At 37.6% G+C, this 23,969-nt stretch overlaps 1 protein-coding gene across 1 annotated transcript in view; it reads right to left on the bottom strand.

The window, feature by feature from the left end:
* Positions 1–6,343: 6,343 nt before the first annotated feature.
* The window catches only part of Cps1 (carbamoyl-phosphate synthase 1), a 107,918-nt gene continuing 90,292 nt past the window's right edge, over positions 6,344–23,969 (bottom strand). The window contains exons 31-38 of the mRNA XM_052192551.1: positions 23,812–23,901; positions 22,351–22,521; positions 20,168–20,242; positions 17,523–17,621; positions 10,645–10,704; positions 9,547–9,659; positions 7,993–8,122; positions 6,344–7,264 (exon numbers count right to left, since the gene is read on the bottom strand). Of these exons, the coding sequence (XP_052048511.1) occupies positions 7,166–7,264; positions 7,993–8,122; positions 9,547–9,659; positions 10,645–10,704; positions 17,523–17,621; positions 20,168–20,242; positions 22,351–22,521; positions 23,812–23,901 (837 nt within the window). The 3' untranslated portion in view covers positions 6,344–7,165. The remainder of the gene's footprint in view (positions 7,265–7,992; positions 8,123–9,546; positions 9,660–10,644; positions 10,705–17,522; positions 17,622–20,167; positions 20,243–22,350; positions 22,522–23,811; positions 23,902–23,969) is intronic.

Here is a 23,969-nt window from a genome sequence, read left to right on the forward strand (position 1 = left end):
TTGAGACTAGAAAAGAACATGTACCAAAACAAGAGAATAACATGACAAAATGGCACTACATATTATTGAGAGCAGTTTTTGAAAGGATCCATATGCAAATCCTCTGAAAGAGAGGTTTAGTAAATCTTACAGTTCAAATTATTTCATATAAATTTATGTTGCAATATTCTATTAAAAAATTTGCAAAGTCATATGGAAAATGCTTAACTAGGATTTTCCTGTTAAAGTTCAGGCATGACAATCTTGCCATTTTTCAGCTTTCAATATATTATATAGAAAGTGGGGGAAATTTTGCAAGTGGAATTTCTAGGAGAAGGCAGGCAAGAGATTAGTGATTAAGAACACTTGTTTCCTGTCATTTTTGATGTTATTTTTTATATTTGATTGGTTAACTTCTTTTGGATTTGATCATTGACAGAGGAGCAGAAAACATCCAGTGGAAAAAAGATAGCCTTTTCAACAAATGGTGCTGGTTCAACTGGAGGTCAGCATGCAGAAGAATGCGAATTGATTCATTCTTATCTTCTTGTACTAAGCTCAGCTCCAAGTGGATCAAGGACCTCCATGTAAAACCAGACACACTGAAACTAATAGAAATGAAACTGGGGAAAACCCTTGAGGACATGGGCACAGGGGAAAAGTTCCTGAACAGAACACCAATAGCTTATGCTCTAAGATCAAGAATTGACAAATGGGACCTCATAAAATTACAAAGTTTCTGTAAGGCAAAGGACACTATCAAAAGGACAAAACAGCAACCAAAAACATGGGAAAAGATCTTCACCAACCCTACATCCGATAGAGGGCTACTATTCAATATATACAAAGAACTCAAGAGGTTAGACCCCAGGGAACCAAATAACCCTATTAAAAATGGGGTACAGAGCTAAACAAAGAATTTTCACCTGAAGAAATTCGGATGGCTGAGAAGCACCTTAAGAAATGCTCAACATTATTAGTCATTAGGGAAATGCAAATAAAAACAACCCTGAGATTTCACCTCACACCAGTCAGAATGGCTAAGGTCAAAAACTCAGGAGACAGCAGGTGTTGGTGAGGATGTGGAGAAAGAGGAACACTCCTCCACTGCTGGTGGGATTGCAAGATGGTACAACCACTATGGAAATCAGTCTGGCGGTTCCTCAGAAAACTGGACATGACACTTCCGGAGGACTCTGCTATACCTCTCCTGGGCATATACCCAGAGGATTCCCCAGCATGTAATAAGGACGCATGCTCCACTATGTTCATAGCATCCTTATTTATAATAGCCAGAAGCCGTAAAGAACCCTGATGTCCCTCAGTGGAGGAATGGATACAGAAAGTGTGGTATATTCACACAGTGGAATACTACTCAGCAATTAAAAACAATGAATTCATGAAATTTTTAGGCAAATGGTTGGAACTGGAAAATATCATCCTAAGTGAGGTAACCCAATCACAAAAGAATACACATGGAATACCAACACTGATAAATGGATATTAATTAGCCCAGAAGCTCTGAATACCAAAGACACAATTAGCATAACAAATGAATCCAATGAAAAAGTAAGGAGAAGGCCCTGATCCTGGAAAGTCTTGATCTAGCATTGTAGGGGAGTACCAGGACAGAGAAAAAGAAGGGAGGTGATTGGAGAATGGGTGGAGAGAAGAAGGCTTATGGGACATATGGGGAGTGGGGAACTGGGAAAGGGGAAATCATTTAGAATGTAAACAAAGAATATAGAAAAGAAAAAAAAGAAAAAGAAAAAAAGAACACTTGGTTCTCTTCCTTAGGACTCTCTGTCAGCTCCCAGCACCTACATCAACTGGCTCACAACCTCTTGTAACTCCATTAGCTCCAACACTTTCATGTGGCATCTATGGACAACTGTATTCATATGGCACATACATACACACACACACACACACACACACACACACATGCATACACAAACACACACATACACACACATGAGTCTTTAAGAAAATGAAAATAGATTTCAGTAGGTTTTTAAATATCAAAATGGAAAATATTTACTGGGCACTAGATAATAGGATATATTCCTTAATAATGAAACCAAGTAAAATTTTCAAGTTATTCCTCCCCTTCATAGCTTTATCTATACTTGGATTCTCTCTCCCCATTTCTGCAACTTGATGACTTGATGATATCCCATGGGGAAGTGCCTTCGGAAGACATAAGCATCATTGACTGCTCTTCCAGTAGGATATGTACATTATTTGATGAGCGAAAGCTCCTCCTGGTAGTCTATGGGTCTGTTCTAAGCAAAACCTTAAAAGGAAATAATTTGGTAAGCTGGCAGCTTCTAGAAAAATGGGTCTTTACTATTGCTGGAAAAGCCTGATTTGTTTGTTTTATTTTGGAGAGGGATTGATCATTTTCCGTGTAGATATAAATTCTTTACAAAACAAAAATTGTGAAGACCTAAATATGGTCTTTAAGCAATAAAAAGCAAGCACAAATGGTACTAATTTTGACTCACTGAGGGTTTTTATTTTCCTATCGCTGTCTTGATCTCAACAGCTGCAGGTACTTAAGTTCTTTCTGCAGCCTTTGCACCCTCCATTATGCAAGAGAGAAGACTGTGAGACAATTATTTTCAATTTTTCATGGAACTCAGGGAGCCAGTTAGAAGGGCACAGACATGCTCCCTCCTGCTACATTAACTTCACACTCACCAATCGCCACATGTCTGACAGAACAGCAAAGTGATATTTATTAAGGAAAAATAGAAATTTTATATATAAGAACAAAGGGAGAAAGAAACAGTAATAGAAGAGAGAAATAAAGTCGAGCCGGTCTTTTTCCAGTTAAGGGTGTCTCAAATAATCCCTAATGAAAGGTCTTTGTGGATATGATTGGGTGTGCAAGAGCATGTAAGGCACGTGTGCCTGCAGGGGGCCGCACCAGCAGCCAAATGGTAACTCTGGTGTGTAATTACAGAGCACTTAACTGCATTCAGACATGGTTTTGTTTCTCTGATAATTTCCACTTTCATTGTTCGAGAGGCCGTGGACACTGTAGAAGCTGAGGTTCAAGTACCTGCAGCTGTGGAGACAAATGACTGTTGGAGCTGTTTTTAAAAGTTTCCATCAGGAATTCTGCCTACCAGGAAATTTTCACAAAAGTACTTTAAAAATATTCCTCTTTCCTTTCCAAAGCTTTAAAATTCCAAATCTATAAATGGACTATTCTTTATTCCTTTTCCTCTCACAAGCTGGCTATACTCCCTCCCCACACAGAGAATCTATCCTTTTCAAGAGCTATTATATTCTTAATATGGAAATATCACTTCAGTTTACTGTTCAGCAATATGACTGTTGTCACTGTGTCAACTGCACTTGTGATGTACAGCAAACCCACAGATCTAAAAATGTGTTAACTTGTTTATATGAAAGAATCAATCTGTACAAGAAGAAAATTGTTGCTAAATCTGAACACAAGAGTCTCTACTTCCTTGCATTTTTTCTTCCAACTAAATATTGTAAATGCAATATTTATTTGCATTTAAATCTTATTTTTAAAAGACATCTGAAAACAGAAAGTCAACAGCAAATAATGTGATGTAATTTTCAGCACCATGGATAAGACTAGTTGAATTCTTTATTTACTAACTTAGACATACAAAAATATATTATTTCTATGATAAAAAGAAGTTGGAGTCAGGATACCCTTGCTTAGCTTTTGAAACGACTTCATACAGGTTACAAACATAGCTGTAATAAAATAATCTTTAGTTATAACCATTACCCTTCCATGTCTTGCTCTAAGTATCAATATGAAATTCATAGTATGCTTATGTGGTTATGTGTATGTTTGATTTGGATCTTCGCAAATTCAACTAGCTTTTGTAAACTAATTTAATTATGTTTAGGTATGTTTAGGATGTCCCTTTCCATCCCTAATCTCTCTAGGAATTTTATCATGAAGGGTTGTTGAATTTTGACAAAGGCTTTTTATGCATCTAATGATATGCTCATATGAGTTTTCTTTCAGTTTGCTTATATGGTAGTTGCATTTACTGACCTTCATATGTTGAATCATCACTGCATCTCTAAGATGAATCTTCCTTGGTCATGGTGGATGATCTTTCTGATATATTCTTGGATTTAGTTTGCAAATATTTTATTGTTTATTTTTGCATCTATGTTCATAAGGGAAAATTATCTGTAATTCTCTTTTGTGAGTCTTTATGTAGTTTTGGTATTAGGATAATTGTGGCCTCATTAAAAAAAATGTTGGGCAATGTTTCTTGTGTGTCTTGTGGAATATTTTCAGTAATGTTGGCGTTAACACTCCTTTGAAAAATCTCATCAAATTCTGTGCTAAAAATCATCTGACCCTGAGCTTTTTTGCCTGGGATATTTTCAGTGATTACTTATATTTCACTAGGAATTATAAGAATGTTTCCATTACTTATTCACATCTAATAAAGGACTAATATCTGAAATATATAAAGAACCCAAGAATCTAGTTATCAAAAAAATCCAATTTTTAGAATGAGTACAGATCTAAACAGAATTCTCAGTAGAGGAAATTCAAATGGCCAAGAAATATTTAAAGAAATGGTCAACATCATTAGGGAAATGTTAAACAAAACTGCTCTGAGATTTCATCTTGTACAAATCAGAATGCTAAAATCAATAACACAAGCAATATTTCATGTTGGAGAGGATGAGGAGTAAGGGTAAAACTGATGTATTGTTGGTGGGAGTGCAAACTTGTACTGCCACTCTAACAATCAATATAGTAGTTCCTCATAAAGACAAAAATCCAACTAACTGAAGATCCAGATATACCTCTTGAGGTGATATACCCAAAGGATATTTCACTCTACAATAAGAATACTTGGTCCCATGTTCATGGCTGCTCTATGAACAGTAGCTAGGAATTTAAAACAATCTAGATTCCTCACAGCAGAAGAATGGATAAAGAAAATGTAGTGCATTTACACAATGGGCCCATTAAGATAAATGCCCTCTTATATCTAGATATTATCCACTAAGTAAATGACAACCAAGCTACAATTTAGGGTGGTTAGCTATAGAGGAAGGAACTAGGCAGGAACACATGGATCTCCCTGGGAGAAGGAAATGGATTGTATTTTTTGTACAGAATGGAAGGATAAGGTGGAGAGAGACGAAGATAAATGAGAATTTGAGGGGTGATATGAAAACTTACTAAAATATATGAAGGTGATCCTAAGGAAGTCTCCAAATAATGACCAAACCTAAACTAGTTATCTCTTGTCAGAAAATGAAGTGAAGTTTCCATTACTAGGACTAGGTTACAGGCAATTGAGTTGTTGTTCAAATAGGTCCCTTGGAAATCCCCCAAACAAACCAGGCTGATGTCAAGACAATAGGTTACTCTCTATAAACTGAGAGAAAACCTCCATTGATGAACAATACCCACCTAATTCATTGAACAAAGAGACGTTGAGCTGGTACCTATATAAAACATTTATCCCTATGTTCTAGTGTCTTTGATAAGGGAAAGTACTCTGCAGACTACCCTCCCCCATAAAGGAAACATAGACATTAACCCAGCCACAAAGCCTTTGGTCTAAAATGCTGCCCTTCCTGGGCAATGTGGTAGAGAAATGGTAGTATAAGGCTTGTGGGAGTAACCAACATGTCTGATTTGACTTAAGGACTACTTCATGAAATGTTACCAACACTGGATACAGCTTGGCGGATCAAGAACCAGAAACGTCACAGCCCAGAGTCCTAGGATAAACCCAATTATTAATGGCCTAAAAAATAATAATAAGATGACTCCTAATGATGTTCTGCTCTACTTCTATAGATCAGTGCCTTTCTCAGGCATCATCAGAGAAGTTTCCCCATACATCAGATGGGAACCAATACAGAGACAGACATTGTGCAGAGAGAGAAGCCTTGTAAAACACAGCTCTAAATGAGATTTCTTTATCAAATCTCCCCACTTCAGGGCTCATGAATCTCCACAGAACAGGAGGTAGAAAAAAAATGTAAGAGTCAGAGGGGGTGGAGGACATCAGGAGAATAAGGTGCTCTAACTTAACTGAGCAAAACTCAGAGACTAGATTACCAAGTGCAGAGCAGACACAGGTCTGCACCAGGTCCTCGACATATATTGCACAAGTGTATCTCTGAATCTTGTGCCTCCTCCAGGGAATCTTGTCCTTCTGTTGATTCACCTTGCTCGACTTCAAAGTGTTGGTTTTTATATGAACTTATTATATTTTATGTTGTTAAATAAAAAGTTCAACTGCATTTTCACTTAAGAGTATTTATTTAAAAGTTCACATTTAAAGTACTGTAATAACCAAAACACTTAAACAAAGGCTACCTTGAAAGGTGGAAAAAATCTTGCTTGTAAAGGAATGGGGGCCCTATGCATAATATGTGTGGCATGCAAAGCAAAGTAAGAATCAGGCTATTGCCAGAATCCATCATACAAAATGAACAGGAACTTCTAAAGTGTTCCAAAATTTGAGCAGAAGGTGAATGTCATGAGTCTATACATTTCACTTGTCTTATATTAAAATCCAACAAGAATATCAAGAATATAACCATTTCTGTGTTCTCTGCCATCTGTCGACATCCTCTAAAACCTTAAGCAAGGATCTATCAAAGAAATCCAATTTCACATGGTATTTCATGGAAAGAAATGCTCTTTCTAGATTGACTAAATAAGTGAGAATAATTGCCAAAAATAATAATACACAAACATCATGATGCCATTCATAAATTAAATTCATATTTTATTTTAACAAAATTTCATGGTAATCTGCCCTGTTCATGGACTCTGGGTATGACAGAAGTTACTTTAAAACTAGAGTATGTTTAGAGTATTGAATTCAGGAGATAGGGCAGCAGCTTTTTTACTTCAATTGTTATTAACCAGCACCATGAGATGTTAAGTCAGTCTACAAAAGATAATGTGCGAATGACTGAATTCCTTGTGAAGAACAAGTGGCTTGGGAAGAACCTGATGGTTTTGAAACAGTGACTGACAACAATTTAGTGGTTAAAGATACAGACTACTAAGAACAGAGGAATGCAAAATAAAGTTTGGCAACAACATCCATTTCTGGAGATAGACTTGGACTAGTCCCTTTGATGCAGTGTGGCTCATGCTGACTCAAGGATGACTTCACCAGACCAGCAGATTGCTTTATGCTGCCTTTCCAGCACTGTACTGCCTGTAGTGGAACAGACTCTTGGAGTCCACAGTGCGAGATTTCTGCACAGCTTCAGCAAAAAGTTTGGTCACCTGAAAGAAAATGTCAAGAATGTTAGCAACCTACAAGAGATGAAAGTGAATGCAGGATGAATCAGGAGTGAAAAGTCACAAGTTCTTCTCCCAATTTTCAAAGGGGTATGGAATGAAAGATGTGATGTTGCTTTTTTTCAGAGTTCAGACTTCAGCATGAGTAAACTTACCCTACCCCCAATGAGAGCTAAAACCTACTTAGGCCAAAAATATGATTCACAGATCATTAGTGAATCTCAGATAAGTGGTTCTTTCTGTGATAATTCTGGTAGCTCATAGTCAAATAAAATTGAGTGAGCTTTCATACAATCCTTTGTATGTGGTGTAATGTGGAAAAGCATATGTATTATAGCTGTATCTTTAATCAATAAACTATTGCTTTCCTGCAGTGGCTTTCACTTGGAGACAGGGAGACAACACTTCCAATCTTCATTCCATATTATACTATGTATTTTTTGTATTCATGGGTTAATTGAATGGATGATCAAAGAACCACTCCTATTCCTGACTTTTGATTATCTCTAACTTTTTCAGTGAGGTAGTGATCTATGATATTAACACCATTGTTTTAAAGTATAATAAAAATCCATCTCTGCTCTGAGAGAGAGAGAGAGAGAGAGAGAGAGAGAGAGAGAGAGAGAGAGAGAGCTATTCAAGGAGTTAACACTCTTGAATGAGACCCAGAAGTAAAACCTGATCATGGCTTGTATATAAAGGAAGAAACACACCTGGAAATTGGTGAGGAGAGCAATTCCACTGTCCACAGCTGTTCTCCGAATCACATAATTATCATGGACAAATTTGGTGTTGTTATTGGGGAGGTTAATCACTAGGTCAATGCTTCCATCTCTTATCAACCTAAAAGAAAAAAAGATATAAAAACCTACAGTTGACAACACCTACTTTATAGTTAGCTTCAAAATTGTGAACACAAATATCTCTCTCTCTCTCTCTCTCTCTCTCTCTCTCTCTCTCTCTCTCTCTCTCTCTCTCTCTCTCTCTCTCTCTCTCTCTCTCTCTCTCTCTCTCTCTCTCTCTCTCTCTCTCTCTCTCTCTCCCATTTAAACCAGTGCCACACTGAGCAGACTACTGCCCACTCTTTTCTACTTTTACACAGATATTCAGGTTGCACCCATCAGGGAATTATTATAATTTATATTTTGTTTATGAAGGAACTCTGGTAAAAGTCTGACAGGATTCAAAACTCGTTTTCTCTTGAAAACACTGCCCAATATAGCAAGAATTGACAATCTGATAGACAATCACCTTGTCTTTAGAAAGAGGTGATCCCTCCAGCATTGAAAACCCAGCTACCTCTAGGCTCCCACCTGATGACTGCATCTCCCCCTCTACCGGATTCCCACTACCTGGCCAGCTAAAGCATGAGCATACCTGGTTGTGAATTAACCTGTGTCACATTCTGTTGTTGGACTGATGAGATGTTCAAATGTCAAAAGCACAGAGCAGAACTGGACTCACTTTACAAACTCTAAGCAAGGGACTCATAGCATCGGTGGAGGGCTTCTAAGGTCTGTACATATTGCCATTTTTTGATTCATTGCAAAATGTTTTCTTGACTTTTAATAAATACCAAAGTGCATAGGATTTAAAATGTTATAGTTATTGGGTAAACTCTAACATCCGAGAGTAACATAGGAGAATCTATTGTGTCTTCATCCCATGTATCTTTGTGAAAATAGTTTCACTGCTGTTTCTGAAGCCTACAACAGAGTGCCTTACAGAAATCAGGGGACAATGTGGCCTAAGGAGCCACCATTTCATTGATAACATCGTCAAAAAGCTTACTTTAGTTTCCTCCATGTAGCAAGTGCTCAATAAATTGACTAATCCTTTGATGCACAACTCCAGTGAAATGTAGATGATCAATCACACACACACACATATATATACAAACAAACATACATATACACATACATACAGTCTATGTATACATATAGTAAGCACTGCATGAAATACTTTGTAGTTTTACTTGTATGTGTCAAACAATCTTACCAGAAGGATCTGAGAGGTGCTTTCTAGCACAGGTGCACAGGTGCATACATATAGTAATAACACTCAATGAAGATGAACCTATCACCCATAAATGTGTTCTTTTGTAAATTTGTTAACTAAGCCTACTTTTGAAAAGATTTGAGAGCAAGTGAGATGAGACCTTCATACTGTAGACTAGCTCCCACCATTAATCTTCTGCTTTTCCTTTAGCTTTTGGTTTTGACTTTTGTTTTCCCAACAACTCAGACAACAGAATATTCAGTTCTTACTTTCTGATGGAAGAGAGGCTGGGATTCTGTCCTTCCTGAGATGGCCAAGCCACAGGGGTGGCAGGGACATTGTTGGCATTTAGCCAGTCTGATGTAGCTTCTGTGGCAAAAAGCTGCATTTAAAATAGAAAACACCGTTACTACAAAGAAGGAACCTTTGTTAACGAAGGGACAGAGGCTCACTTACAATAGGAAGAAGTATGGTGCTAACAGTAGTGACTTGAACTCAAAATTTGGGTTGCAGATTCTTTAAATATTTGTAAGTATTTTCAGTGAGGAAACATTTAAGAGTCTCATTTAAACGTTTAAGAGTTGAAACTGCATTTGTAAAGGAATTAGTCATTGCTGCTAAATTATTTTTATGAGGTCACAAAATCCATGATCATAGGCCCACTCTGAGCTGTGGAAATAACCTTGTTTTACTGAATCAGGCTGTGTACAGAGCAATTTGCTACAAAGACACTTTGCCTGTAACTATAACAGCTGGAAACTATGACCTCACACAGAATCAAGAAAAGGGAACGATCCAGAAATACACTGGCGTAAGTATCCTAATTATGTTTCCTCTAAAGTTACCCAGAATTTGAGCTGACAGCGGCTATTGAGTTTGTAGTCATTTTTGTTAAACCTAGCCTTTCTAGTTATTTTAGTCTATGCAAAGTTTATTTTTTTTAACTTTTATTGTTTGATAGTTTTATGGGTTTATATAACCAATTGTAATTGTTTTCACCCCTATTCCTTTCTCCGATCTTCCTCACTCTCACGAGAGCCCTTCTATTTCCGTGTCTTCTTCTGTGCGTGATTCACCGAATTTAATATAGGTTCTCACTGCATGGGGAGTGGAATGTTAGTTACAAGAGACAGGACAACTGAAAAGTACCTATAACACTGAAGGAAATGACACTCTCCTCCCTCGTCCACCAATCACTAACTACCAATAATCCACTGGGGAAGTTTTGGAATTACCAAGTTAATTAAACTTTCCAAATTGAGAGGTCAGGTTTCCTGTTTGTGCAGTATTTTATTGTACGGACAATTTTCAATGCAAAATGAAATCTGTTTGTTTGTTTGTTTTTAAAAATAGCTAAGAGAGTATACCTTGAAACCTTCATTATGCAACTGCTCAGCAACACCAAGGAATCTTGGACGGAATGATTGCTGGAAAAGAAATTCACAGAATTCACTTTCTAGATAAACATGGTCTTTGTTAGTCATATTCAACATGGTCTCCCTCCCACCATTATAAACATAAATCTTATATGTTGCTTTTTCCTTAGTATGAGTTATTTATCCTCCATTGTAGGCAAAATTCCATTTGTTATCTTGTTGTCCACCTCCTACCTATCTTTAAGACCCTTCCTTCACAATGAGTCCAAACCATCTTTGTCTAGAGCCACACAGTCTCTTTGTGCATGTTCTGTTGTTATTGTTGCTGATTGGTTGGTTGGTTTGGTTTGGTTTGCTTTGCCTGGTTAAGGAGACACTGTGCGGAGAACTGAACATTGAGTCAGCCCTGCTGGCACCTGGCTGTTTTGCTCCTCCAAACAGCCTGCTCTCGTTGCTGAGTTCTAATTTTTTACTGCTTTTAATAATTCATTAATCATCCTAGAAGTTCATGGGCTAAGATCCACTAAAATATAAAGTTTGTTTCAAACCCTGGATTTGCCACTCACTAGAAGTCTATGCTTAGAAAAGTTGATACCCTTGGCCTAGCTTCTTCTAAAAGAATGATGAAAGGTCCTATCTCTTGTGGCTCCACAGCTCACCAATTTGAATTTTCTTATTTAGCTTTTCTGTGAGGGAGTCTCCTCATCCCTTCAGTACAATACTTGGTATTGGGTAAGAGTACTTGTGGTATTAGGTCATTGTCATTGACCAGTAGGAAAATTTATTAGCAATCATTACAGAGTATTAAGGCTCAAGATCAGTCATTTGTGTGCTAATAGCAGTTCTCACGAAATATTAATTAATGCTAACATCAAAATTGTTTCTTTTTTCTTGGAATACCCAAGACACAATTTACATATCAAGTGATGCCCAAGAAGAAGGAAGGAATGGCCCCTGGTCCTGGAAAGGCTCAGTGCAGCAGTGTAGGGAAATACAGGGAAGTGGGAAGGGGTGGATTGGGGAACAGGGGAAGGGAAGAGGGCTTATGGGACTTTCGGGGAGGGGGGAATCCAGGAAAGAGGAAATCATTTGAAATGTAAATAAAGAATATATCGAATAAAAACAAACAAATAAATAAATAAATAATTTTTTTAAAATGTTGCTTTTTTGCCAGCTTTTCGGAGTCTAGATTCCTTTCTCTCTATCCTACTATTCAGTCCTGGGTTCTTCTTCCATTTGTTAAAGCACAAACCAACTTTCCCACCATATACATCCATTTCCACATGGGTTTTCCTAATGGTCCAGCTAATTTTCCAGAGTTTCTATCAGTATGTAGTTTTATCGTTCTTAGGACCCCATTTCCCTGGATTTCTGCCCACTGCCATCAGGTGCTGCCCACTTCTAAAGAGTCCCAGTGTTAAGAGTTTGCGTTTCAAGGCAATATTGAGGATGACATACAACAATGATGAGTCACATCATCAATAAATTCTGACCTTGATCTTATTATCTTGAGCTCCTTAGTATCTGATCAATTTAAACTTTTGTATGCTTAAAGCATATCTGTTCTTCAATGAGACCATTTCGCTGATTTTATTTTAAAAAGTTTTGTTTAACTGATGATATAATGTGGTTGTTCCTGTAAATGTCTTATGATCAATTCGGAATTACATTAGTGATGTTTGAAAAAACAGGGATATGATCTTATTTCTTAGTTTTAGTGCCAAAACTAAGAATTATAATTAAAAACATATTGGGATCCTTGTACAATTTTAATGATGTGCTACCCATAAAATCTCCTAATATTTACACACAAAGGTTCTCTGGGAACAGATCTAAATCCCAGGGAATAACTCCAAAGACTATGTTCAAACATAAAATCATTTTGTAGATTCTGGCCCTCTCAATCCCAGAACTGCAGTTTTATGAGAAGAAACTATTGGCAAATAGAAAAGATAAATGGAATGGAATAACCTGAGCTAAGGCAGGTACAGGGGTTATTCATGGCAGCCTTCTAGAACATGAATTGTAACAGTGCCCCAAATAGTAGCTTTATATTTCCACTCAGAAATAATTGCATTCAGAAACCATCAGTTCATGGTTCTACATAAAAATAAAATAAAATTATAAAATACAATAGAGAGCACAGAGAACAGAGAATAATTCCTACTGGCTGACAATAGGACAATTGAAGGCTGTATGCAACAATGTTATGGCATATACACTAGGCAGATCAGGACATTAACATGTTCTTGTGGTCTTGCTTGAGAGACAAGAGGATAAATGAGATGATCCATTATGTTAGCTTCCTAGTTTAAAGTTTCTTGATAAGAAACATGCAAAATGGTTCTCTTCCTTCTATCAAATCTCACTCATAGGTAACATTAAATTTGGACTTTCTGATAAATGCAGAACAGATTCAGGTTTGTACGAAATGAGTGATCTCGGTTAATGCCTGGGTAATTAGTGCATTCATCACACACTTAACTAATGACTTGCAATCTTTTAAATATTCACTTAGCAAAAGGCCACTGAGGACATGAAGGTAATAATAACATGATAACCCATTTTTCTTCAGGTCCCTAAAATGAACTGCTACAAGTAAGGTGGTTCTCAGATGTCCAAAAGTAAAAACATGAATGTTGTCTGAACTTATTAAAACTTATAGAAAACTTTAGGCTCCACCCATTTAGACTGCATCATGTGGGTATCCGGGTCATATATATATAGTTTTCAACCTCCCTGGGTAATCCTGAGGTACACTTCACTGTAGAAGTGGAATCAAATGAGGCTGGGGGTGTTATTCTTGATTCATTTTGCAATTTGAGGTCAAGATGAATTAACCTTGACCAAAGTCACAATGAAAAACGTTGATGGAGAAATACCATAATGCATAATTTTTTTTTGTCTGCCACTTTAAAATAAAATAAGTCAGCAAGTCCTCTAAGACCTGCAGACACTAGGCAGAACCTCATTATGGAGCTGTTTCAGTGCCGTCCCCCAAGTGAGAAAGATAAATATACAACATGACAGTATTGGCAGTTCCCGGCCAGGGAACCACTCTGCCTTCTGGTGTGGGGTGTTGGCTTTCATAGTCACATTATAAACTTCTATCAAACATGTATTGAACACTTGTGACACATAAAACAGCCTCGCTACAAAAGGAAATTACCACTGTCAGTTTGCATCTGAGTAGCCTCAGATTTAGGAGCTGATTGAAAATATCTGCTTAAGAATCCACTCCTTGGTAAAGGTGAAAAGCGCAAGGTAGTTTATGTTCTTGGAAATATTAATAAGAAGAAAGTTCTTTTGAACGTGGAATGCATATCTATTTCCTTCAGTGATCATGTTCACACTAATCCAACTACCGGCCGGTGAAGGGAAAGCCAAGTTAACGCCAAGTGATGTCTGTGGCTGCTACAGGGTTGCCTGGATTGACAACTGTGTGGTTGTTCCTAATGATGCCTCTTTGAAGATAAAAGGTTATTCATGTCACTTGGAGTCATCTTTTCGAATAAACGCTTGCTTTGTGTTTTGAAGCAGTGCTGAAGCCCAGATGTCACGCCTTCAGGCCAGTGCTCACCACTTCACCAGCATCAATGAATAGGCCAATCAGAGGGGGAAACGCTGAGAGAGCGCTCTCCATCTCCTCTAGAGTAAATCACTCATTGTTAAAGGGTGTTCTAGAAACCCTCAAAACAAGGCAGATTGCCTCCTCACAGCAACTAAAAATACATCCTAACAGGATGAAAGGTGACTGGAATAACTGCAGGGAAATCAGGGCAGATTCTGTTGCCTCCTAAACCCATATTATGTTCTTACAGTACAAAAGTTATGGAATGTGGAAGGCTTCTTAGTAAAGACCTAGTGCACATGGCAATCAAGCTGACAAAGATGCTTTGTTAAAATTGTCATCCTGACTCTTCCTTTCTCCTAAATGCTAGGAACACAAGATTGATGGCACAAATATTTCAAACTTCTGGGCCATTTGACCCTGAGATCTGACATAAGAAGAGTAGAAAGAGACTACCTGAGCAAAAAGATTACAATGAGAAAGAGAAATACAGATTTAACAAAATGCCACATACAGGCAAGTGTACATACACACACACACACACACACACACACACCTGTACATATTTCAGAATGTGCTAGTAATAGATGCATGCCTCTTTTTAAAATGTTTTCATCCTGTGACACCAGGTGAAGAAATTTTCCAGCTCGGAGTCACTTTGCCCTCGACTTTGAGGCGTTCTCTGTTCCCCGTTTTCTCCTGGAACCCGTGCCAACTGAATGAACCTAGGTGTCTTCATTAAATATTTCTGCCCAGAAGACGTGCTTAACTCAGGGGTGTGCCAAAGGAAAAGGCCTTCACCATAAATGGGATGGGAGCTAAACACCCTCTCCATTGCTCGGAAAAGGAAAAATAAAGGAATTTCTTCGCACTGACATGACTCTCTGTGTTCTGTGACGCCTATGGCACATACGATATGGACGATCACTCTAAGGAGCTGAGATGAAGATGTGAACTCTTCCCTCCTAATTTAATTAAATAACTCCCCTGAACAGGTGCTTCCAGACACACTTTCTAGCCCTGGTCTTCATTTTTATGTTGATTTTCTGTTAACTCCTTTTCTATTCTGATCATAGATTTAAAAGAATGATGATGAATGCTTCCAACCCAATAATAACAGGTTAAGATGCTTTTTCAAAGGTATCCTGAAATACGGGAAACAGGTGACTGGATCCATGAAGCTCTGAAGTCTAGGTAAAAATATGAGTGTGGAGTAGATCCATTTCTAGCTGAGATAGTGTCTCTAAGACTTAAAACTGTTAGCTTTCTGCCTAGCCTATTCTGTCATGTTTTCAGTGTAAGTCATCAAACTGAGCACTTTTAAAAATTACTATGAATTAAATACAGAGACTATATAAACATTAAATGTTGGGAATGGTAGGTGTTCCTTGTCTCTCATAAAATAAGTCAGAAAATAATATTCTTTCTATTTCTAGAGGTTTACAGTGGTACTGATCAATTTCCCCTGTCGTAGATATTTCAGTGAATATAATTTTATTAAATCATTTTTTAAACTACATTTAACCTTGTACCAAAAATATATTTTAAAACCCTAATAATTGTCACTCATACACAAAGAGAATGTTCATTGTAATAACTCATAGAGCTGATGAATGATTATTGTAAAAATAAAGCATTCAAAGGCCGAATTTTAATTAATAAAATCCCATTGCTTAGAAAATAGTCTTCTCTCCTCCATAAAATCCCCCTTTTTGCTACAAAGCAAAATTCTGTTCACTGATGCCAAAATTCCACAAATATTTCATAGGAACAAATTAATTTTGCGGCACATTTCCCTGCAGCACTGGAACCAAACAAGCCACAATTTTGTACATCACTGCCTCTTTAAACTGCTATTTGAAAATGTTAGCAGTGTTTTCATTAGTTGTGAAGATGAGGGCTAAGGGCATGGTCTCCTCTGAATGTCCCCAAGTCTCACATTAAACTTTAAGCCATCCCTGGAAGTTGGGCCAATATTCTCCTAGTTGGGACTTAATAATACTTAGTACCCATTTATAATGTGATGAGCCACTCTTATGATGTGATTTGTCTCTAAACTGCCATTAAGCCTCACGTAACAAGTCATCCTGTTAGCCTCTGTTCTAAGTCCTCATCATTGTCCTTCTGCCTCCTCTATAAAGCAAAATCTCAACTTACTCTCCAGTAACTTCTCTAAAGTGACTACCTGTTCAGTCTCAGAATCTAATTTGCTAATATTAAGACACCCTAATGAGGCGGCATTTATAATAATCACCCACCGGCTTGAGAATACCTGATTCTGTTCTAATTATGTTTTTATTGATTTTTGAGAAGCCATGCAGGGTTTGAGCTTATTAAAGCCACAGCAGGGGAGGTACATATGACCAATCATTGTTTTTAAAAGATATAAGAGTTACCAATCTCAAGTCATAATGAATGACCACTTGAAAAACATATACAATTATTTTTAAGGAATAAAAATTCATGTATATACTGTTGCAATAATTACTTCAAAAAGTCCAGACATTTTATATTCAAAATTTTACCCTGAGATACATTTACACCTGACTTGCAACAATATACCAATGGTGTTTTTTCAATTGTGTTAGAATATTCATATATAGTCATCTCATATTGCTTTGACCTATATACATTAAAAAAAATGGCACAGACCTGTGCAAGCTCAAACCAGACAAAATTTCAGCATGAAGAAGATTTCCCTTCTTCATGAAGTCCCATACCTATCTAAGGAATTATTGGTAACTGTTAGTTGGGATAGGGAACACTAATTTGCTTGAAGAATGTAGTCCCTGTTGGGCTGGCCACCCTCATTGAAGACCCTACATTCAAGAGTATATGGACAGCACAAACTATAATTAGGAGGTTTGAAAAGATACAGAGCACAGAGTTGGGGAGGTAGGAAAGGAGCAGTGGACCTGGATGGAGAGGGGGCAAAGGATGAGTTTGATCAAAGTATATTGTAGAATATTCTAAACAGATGAATGAGAATGAGAAAACAATACAGAAGGACGGCCCAATCAAGGAATAAGGGGCCATTGCTTCTCTGTCATAGTCCCTCCCAAAGCACAAAGTCTCCTTTCCTTCACTGGAGACTTGCTTCTTTCAGTTCCTTGGTTTACTTTTGTATTTGATGCTGCAGCAGGAGAATGCCACAGAAGCAAAAGTAAGAAACAGTGCCCATTCTATAAGTTACCATCTTCCAAGGAATGTGGTCTATCCCCTCACTTCTGTGTCAGATTAACATCCCGGTCACTATCTGTGTGCTACCTAAGAATGAGCGCAGACACACACCACTCACCTGGATTCCAATCAGAATGCCCTTCTGAGGTATCTTAAAGCCTGTGGACAGCATTGCCTTCAGGAAGGCTGTATGAATACCCTCACCAAAACACGCCACCTGTTTAGGATTAAATTTTAAAAATAAAATAAGAGATGGAAAGGGAAAAACAGTTTAATACACTTGCAATGGAAGAAGAAAGAAAAAGAAAACAAATGAAAAGCAATGTACTAATAAACTCTTTCTCTAGATTTTATTAGTATTTCCCGAAAACTGAGCAATCTGCATCCAAGGATTGAATGGCTAGCCAGGACAGATGTGTCTTATGTTTTTAATTAAGCATAATGAATGAATAAGCAACCCCTTTGCAATTCAACAACACTCAGTGGAACAACATACTGGATTGTACTGCAAGTTATTTGGGTACAAATCACAGCTTCTGGTGTGTAATGTGGTAAAATCCCAAATATTAATGCGAGTTAGTGCTTAAATAACTGCATATGTCATGTGTGCCAGGCAGCAGTATATGAATTCAGGATGAGGAATGATAGGAGTGACAATCTACTGACCCACTGGTGTAAAATCATCCTAGACACCTTAGGGGAAAGCTGCCTGAGAAATGCAATAAGTGCATGAAAATCTCAAAAGAGTTTATTCTTTTTTATCACTTTTTATAAACAGAACCAAAATACCCTACAACACGTCCTAGATAACCAAGCCACACGACATGCAGGAAAGGGAAAGAAAAAGATGCCAAGCTAACACAAATCGGCAGGGTCTATAGAGATTTCCCTAGGGTAACTTCTGCACACTGTAATTACAAGTCAAACGGCAGCCATAACTAGAGGACAAGTGGTGTATTTTAACATGATGGGAGTCAATTCTGTTCATATCATCTGGCACACATTCAGAGTCACCATTATAGTAAATAATGCTGATGGCTGAATTCGTTCTTAAGCAAATGACTCTCTCTTGCAGGGCAAGGAAAGTTCTCATGAGTGTAACCTTCAGCTGACCACAAGTACATGCCTGCCTTTCACTCCACAGTGAGCATTTTAATCAGTCATATACTGGCCAATCAACTCGAGCAATGTCAGCGGAAGTTAATGAGTCTCACTGCCACTGAAAGGAACCCTGCAGTCTGATCAGAAGTGCAAGTACCCAAAGCAGGTATCCCAGCAAAGTCCTGTAAATATCAGGATTCCATCCTCACTTTACCCCTATAAAATAAAATGCCCCTTAATTAGATAAGAAGCTGGGCTCATACGCCGCCCCTCAGCAAGCCACTTAAACACTATAAGTGTCTTTGTAGCACAGCTGAGATTTCTAAACTGGATTTATTATTTTTGTATTCAGTTATGAAACAGAATTTAAAGCAACATACTTGATGACACTTGGAAATATGACTTTAATATTAGAAGAATTCTTTTTATGGTTTAGAAAGGAAACAACAAGTAGGAATAGCTTCTAAGTGGTTCACGTTATCCTCATTGCAAACAGAGACAACATAAACCCTGAAAACAATCATGCCACACTAGTGAAGCAGGAGAAGAGAAAGAGACCTCTCTCCCTGTTCTGGCTCTGCATCCACTGAAAACAGAAGCATGGGATCAGAATGAACCTGAAACAGCATCCTTTGTCTGGGAATAATGTGATACCCATAGTTCACAGCTAGGCCTATCTTCCTGCTGAACTAAAAGACATGGCAAAGGATCAAGATCCACTTTCTAAGACTGTCAGTCTATCACCACAGTCACTCATCATCCCTCACTGCCTGTCTCCTGGTCCCATTTGGCTTCTCATCAAAGCTCGTGCTTGTAACCAAGCAACCATATAAAACATCATGCATTCATTGCAATTAAATATTCTCCTATTTAGATTCTTTCCTTAATACCAAGAAAGACAATGATGCTTCAGAGTCTGGCATTGCCACTCCAGTGAGCAGAGAGGAGAATCTGAAGGTGGGAGCGAGTATGTCTGTCAAGGGCTAGGTGATTCATAAAATGTCCTGACACTGACATGTAGAGAACTTTCTAGAATCTGACAGCTCTCTATGAGAAAACACATTTCACATTCTTAAAGAAACCTTCACTTGATGTAATTCCAACACAAGAGAAGAGGGACATCCAGTGGCCAGTCCCATTATAGTTTTTAGACCAGCCTCAAGAGGTTGAAGCTGGGATTCTTCTTAAAGGTGGGCTGGGATTTTTCATATATTCATAATTTCCACAACTCACATCTATGACCTTTTTAATGATGTCATTCTACACATTTTTAGTAAAGATGTGCTATTCTGCTTCAAGCATAGCAAGCCAGAGCTTCTGTCATTACAGCAGTGTGTGGGAACTTTAAAAAGAATGATACAGGATATACTCAGATGTCTAGAGAAACACATGCCTGTTGTTCACAGTGGGTAATGTGGAAATTAAGGACACACGTATTCTCAATTCCCAGGTTCACACGTAAAAACATTAACTTGTTACAGAAGGTAGACTTCCTTTTAATTCAAACTTCCTATACCTTTGAGTTCTCCAGGGAGGTGAAAGTTTGTAAAGTTTATGTTTCTCTTGCCAATGATGACTTTCCTTACAAGACCATATTCAAATCATAGAACCATAGATTTCCAAGTTAACTTAACAAAATGACTTGTGTCATTAACTATTTACCTCTCCAGTAGAAGCCATCTCACACCTCAGAATAGGATCAGCATCCCTCAGTCGGGGCCAGGAAAACATTGGAGCCTGTCAGATGCGATAGGAAAGGAAAACACGAGATAAAGACATGAAAGAAATCACCTCCCACAGGACTCATTAGGCCAGGGTGCATGGGCAGAAGAAATAAATTCTCTTTGGACGAAAAATCTGACTTGAAAAATAGCTTTAAAATTCTGCTCCAAGAAGATGTTTGTACTCCTTGCCCAAAAGTTGGGTGAAGTAATCACAAACGATTTCTGTAAACCCTGTGACCAGTCTAGACCAGCACTGCTAATCTGGCCTTCATATATTCGTATTGGAACTATTTCAAACAACATCTACTGGGCATGAGTCTCCCAAACACAGAGTTCAAACACATTTTCCTTGATAGGCTCTTGGAACATTCTCCTCATTTCATTCATTTGAACTTGCAGCAAGCCACCTTGCCACACATGGCTGTCTGTGAGCTGACTTCTGAGACATTAAAGTGTTGTTGATACCTCTTAAAAGCTTTGAAAAACATTCTACTTGGAAACATCTTTTTTCTATCTTTTTTCATACAAGCAAGAACACTGAAGTACTTCCTTTTCAATTATTTTATCAGTGTGGCTCCTGCGGACTGAGTTCTTTCTTATTTCTTAACATTTGCCCATTTATCTGGTCTAGACAGTCTTTCCGTTGATAGCTGCACTTTCTAAGTTGTAGGAAAATGAGCTTGGGGTAGTTTTACTGGATGACCTTAATAAAGTTATTATATGTTCCTTTCTTCCAGCTCTTTAGTTCTGCTATTGTCTCTTTCCCATCAGCAATACTAGGTCTTCTAAAATTAACAGCAAATGAGAACCTTGAGAAAAATAATGTTTATTCATACTGAAATCTATAAAGAAAAGATGTAAAAATCAGTGCATTTTGAAATGTTACTTAGTTGGAATTATGACATATTCCTATATATGTATATCAATTTATAAAAATAAGCATATTTCCTATATTTATCAATAAAAAATTTAAAATATATAAGTAGTGTCTATAGTAAAAAAAATATTTTTGTTGACTAATACCTTCTGATCTTAAACTTAAAATTCATCTGTATGTGTCCTAACGATGAAAAAATAAGATCCTATCTCAATGCATCATATACTCCAAAGAATCCTAACTCATTAACTTTATATTTTTGATTCTTAGAAACAGCTTAAACACCTACAACTAATGTCAGAAGTTGGCATCTCAGTAGAAGCAGACCATGGCTGGAGCTACCAGACATATAAGAACAGAATCTTTTTAAAGTAGTGGTTCTCAACCTTCCAAATGCTGTGACCCTTTAATAGTTTCTCATGTTGTGGTGACCCCTGACCATAAAAGTTATCTTTATTGCTACTTCATGACTATAATTTTGCTATGGCTATCAATCACAATGTAAATACCTGATTTTCTGGATATCTGATATGAGACCGCTGTGAAAAGGTTATTTGACCCACCCACTCCCACAGAGATCACAACCCACAGGTTGAGAATCACTGCTTTAAAGACATCCAAAATATATCAATGTCATATAAATTACTATATTTCATAAAATTAATCAATTTCATTATGTGTGCTTTATCTAAGAGATTCAAATGTATTTGTCTATTTCATAAATGGTCATATCTGTCCATCAAAGTATTCATAATTATGAGTACAATGTATATACTGAGGCAGCTAGAGGAATATAGAGGCTTTATGATTAAAGTATTATTAAAATAAAACTTTTAATTCTGCCACCTTAAGAGCACCACTAAAACTCTCATTTCAATCTTCCAAAGGGAAAAAATCTGTACCACTGAAGAAAGTACAAACTGAGAAAAGGCAGCCAAGGTGGCAAGAATTTAACCAGGCCCTCAGGGTAGCCACTTTTAGGAGACTCGTGAATTTCTGGAGACTGTTCACAGTTCAGCCTTGTCCTAAACAAGATTGCCTAGAATTTTGATTTGCTAACAAAACCATCACCAGCATGTGTTAGCTGCAGAAACATGGGCTACAATCCACCTGGCCAACTGATTTTGAGGTTATGCTATCTTGATGGTTGTCAATGTTTCTCTAAGTGAAAATAATCCATGGGCAGTTTCTGCTTATAAAATTTCATTTTTGCTTATAAAATGACACACATTTCAAGATGTTACCTTAATGGCAACATAGTCAGAGGGGATGATGGGCTGCTCCAGTGTGGGAAGACGCTTCTCATCAATGTTCTCTCCGATCATCACCTTTGTAGCCACATCAATGAAGTCCACCCCAAGAGTCTTGGAGACAAAGGGGAAGGATCGAGATGCTCTCAGATTGCACTCAATCACCTAAGGAAGAAAATCAAAAGGAAGAAGATGCTGAAAGCCAGTAACAACCATCTTATATTCATTTTGTCCCTTGGTTTCTTTCTGTTTCTCACTTCTCTAACCCCTCCCCTTTATCTCCACTGCTTACATTTTTTTACTAATTGCCTTCTTGGGGGTCATTATCTTTGAACTGGGCTCTTTTCCATCCCATTTCCTGGTTCAATGTCTGCATATTTCTGATGCATTTCATGTAATGCAGAGTTTGGCTAATGTGACACTCCTAACTGAAACATTGCCCCTGGAATCCTGGCAACTTATTAATGCTTAGCTCGTCAAAGACTTGCATCTTCTTGCCTCAGCATGTATCTCGCTTCCCTTAAACCACTTTACCGGCCCAAGTCTGACTTTCCAAGATTCCATTCCAGCCCCCATTTAGAAAAACACTTTCTCTAAGCATAAAGATTGATGAATTAGGATCTCCCAAAAGTGCCAGTTATTCAGTTGTAGATGATCTTATAACCGTGTGTAACACCCTCTCTACCTTCAATTTACCAAAATTTGAGTTAGTCTGCAAGCTTTCATTCACAATATTAAATCTTTCTTGGAGCCTTTTCTTATTTTCTCCATATAAGATATAATATTCAAATATGTGCTTCATACACACATATATATGGAAAATATATGTATATTGAAAATATGATCTTCCTTTTCAACTCCAAAGACATTTACACTCTCTTCCAGCAGCTACTAAAGCTATTATTACACTTCTCCTTCAAGTCTTCATTAAGTTACAAAGTATCTGATGCTGCAGAATATGCCTCATTCACTACTGTAATCCCCCCTTGACTCCATAAAAAATAGTGAACAGATATTGGTTACTAATAATTTGAATAAAATAAAACAATTATGAACCATCTAATTGGTCTAAATTATATTTTGTCTTTCAAGGTATTTATAAAACAACTTTGTTCTCTGGGTAAGGAGCAAGTCAAACTTCAATGAAGGAGCTTATAAATACATGTGCTGTTCACTGCAAGATTTGCATGCATCCATGTGTACTTTATTGTGGGTGGGATATGGTGCTCTTTCAGTACATCAAGGACTTTACAAAGCTGTGAGTGTGAGTGACATCTCAGTGCGACCAAGAGCCCTTGACGTCAAACAAGAGAGACATTATACACTATGTAACATCCCTCTCAGAGAGGAGCCACTGCCAGGGTCACAGAGATCAGCAGGGTGAAGCACAGCACAACCTGACCGACATAACCTAACAAGATGGCAAAGTCCTCTGAGAACATTAGGATTTCTTACCAAGACATCATTTCCTTTGACAAGAAACTGGACATTGAATGGCCCAGAGATGGCAAAAGCCTTCGCAATCTTCCGTGTGGCATCCTTCACCTGTGCAAGAGGACAATGAAACCATGATTGAGAGCATATTAGAGACTTAAAGAGATGCAGAACTCTGT

Source organism: Apodemus sylvaticus, chromosome 9 (assembly GCF_947179515.1).
Source record: "Apodemus sylvaticus chromosome 9, mApoSyl1.1, whole genome shotgun sequence".
NCBI classification, from domain to species: domain Eukaryota; kingdom Metazoa; phylum Chordata; class Mammalia; order Rodentia; family Muridae; genus Apodemus; species Apodemus sylvaticus.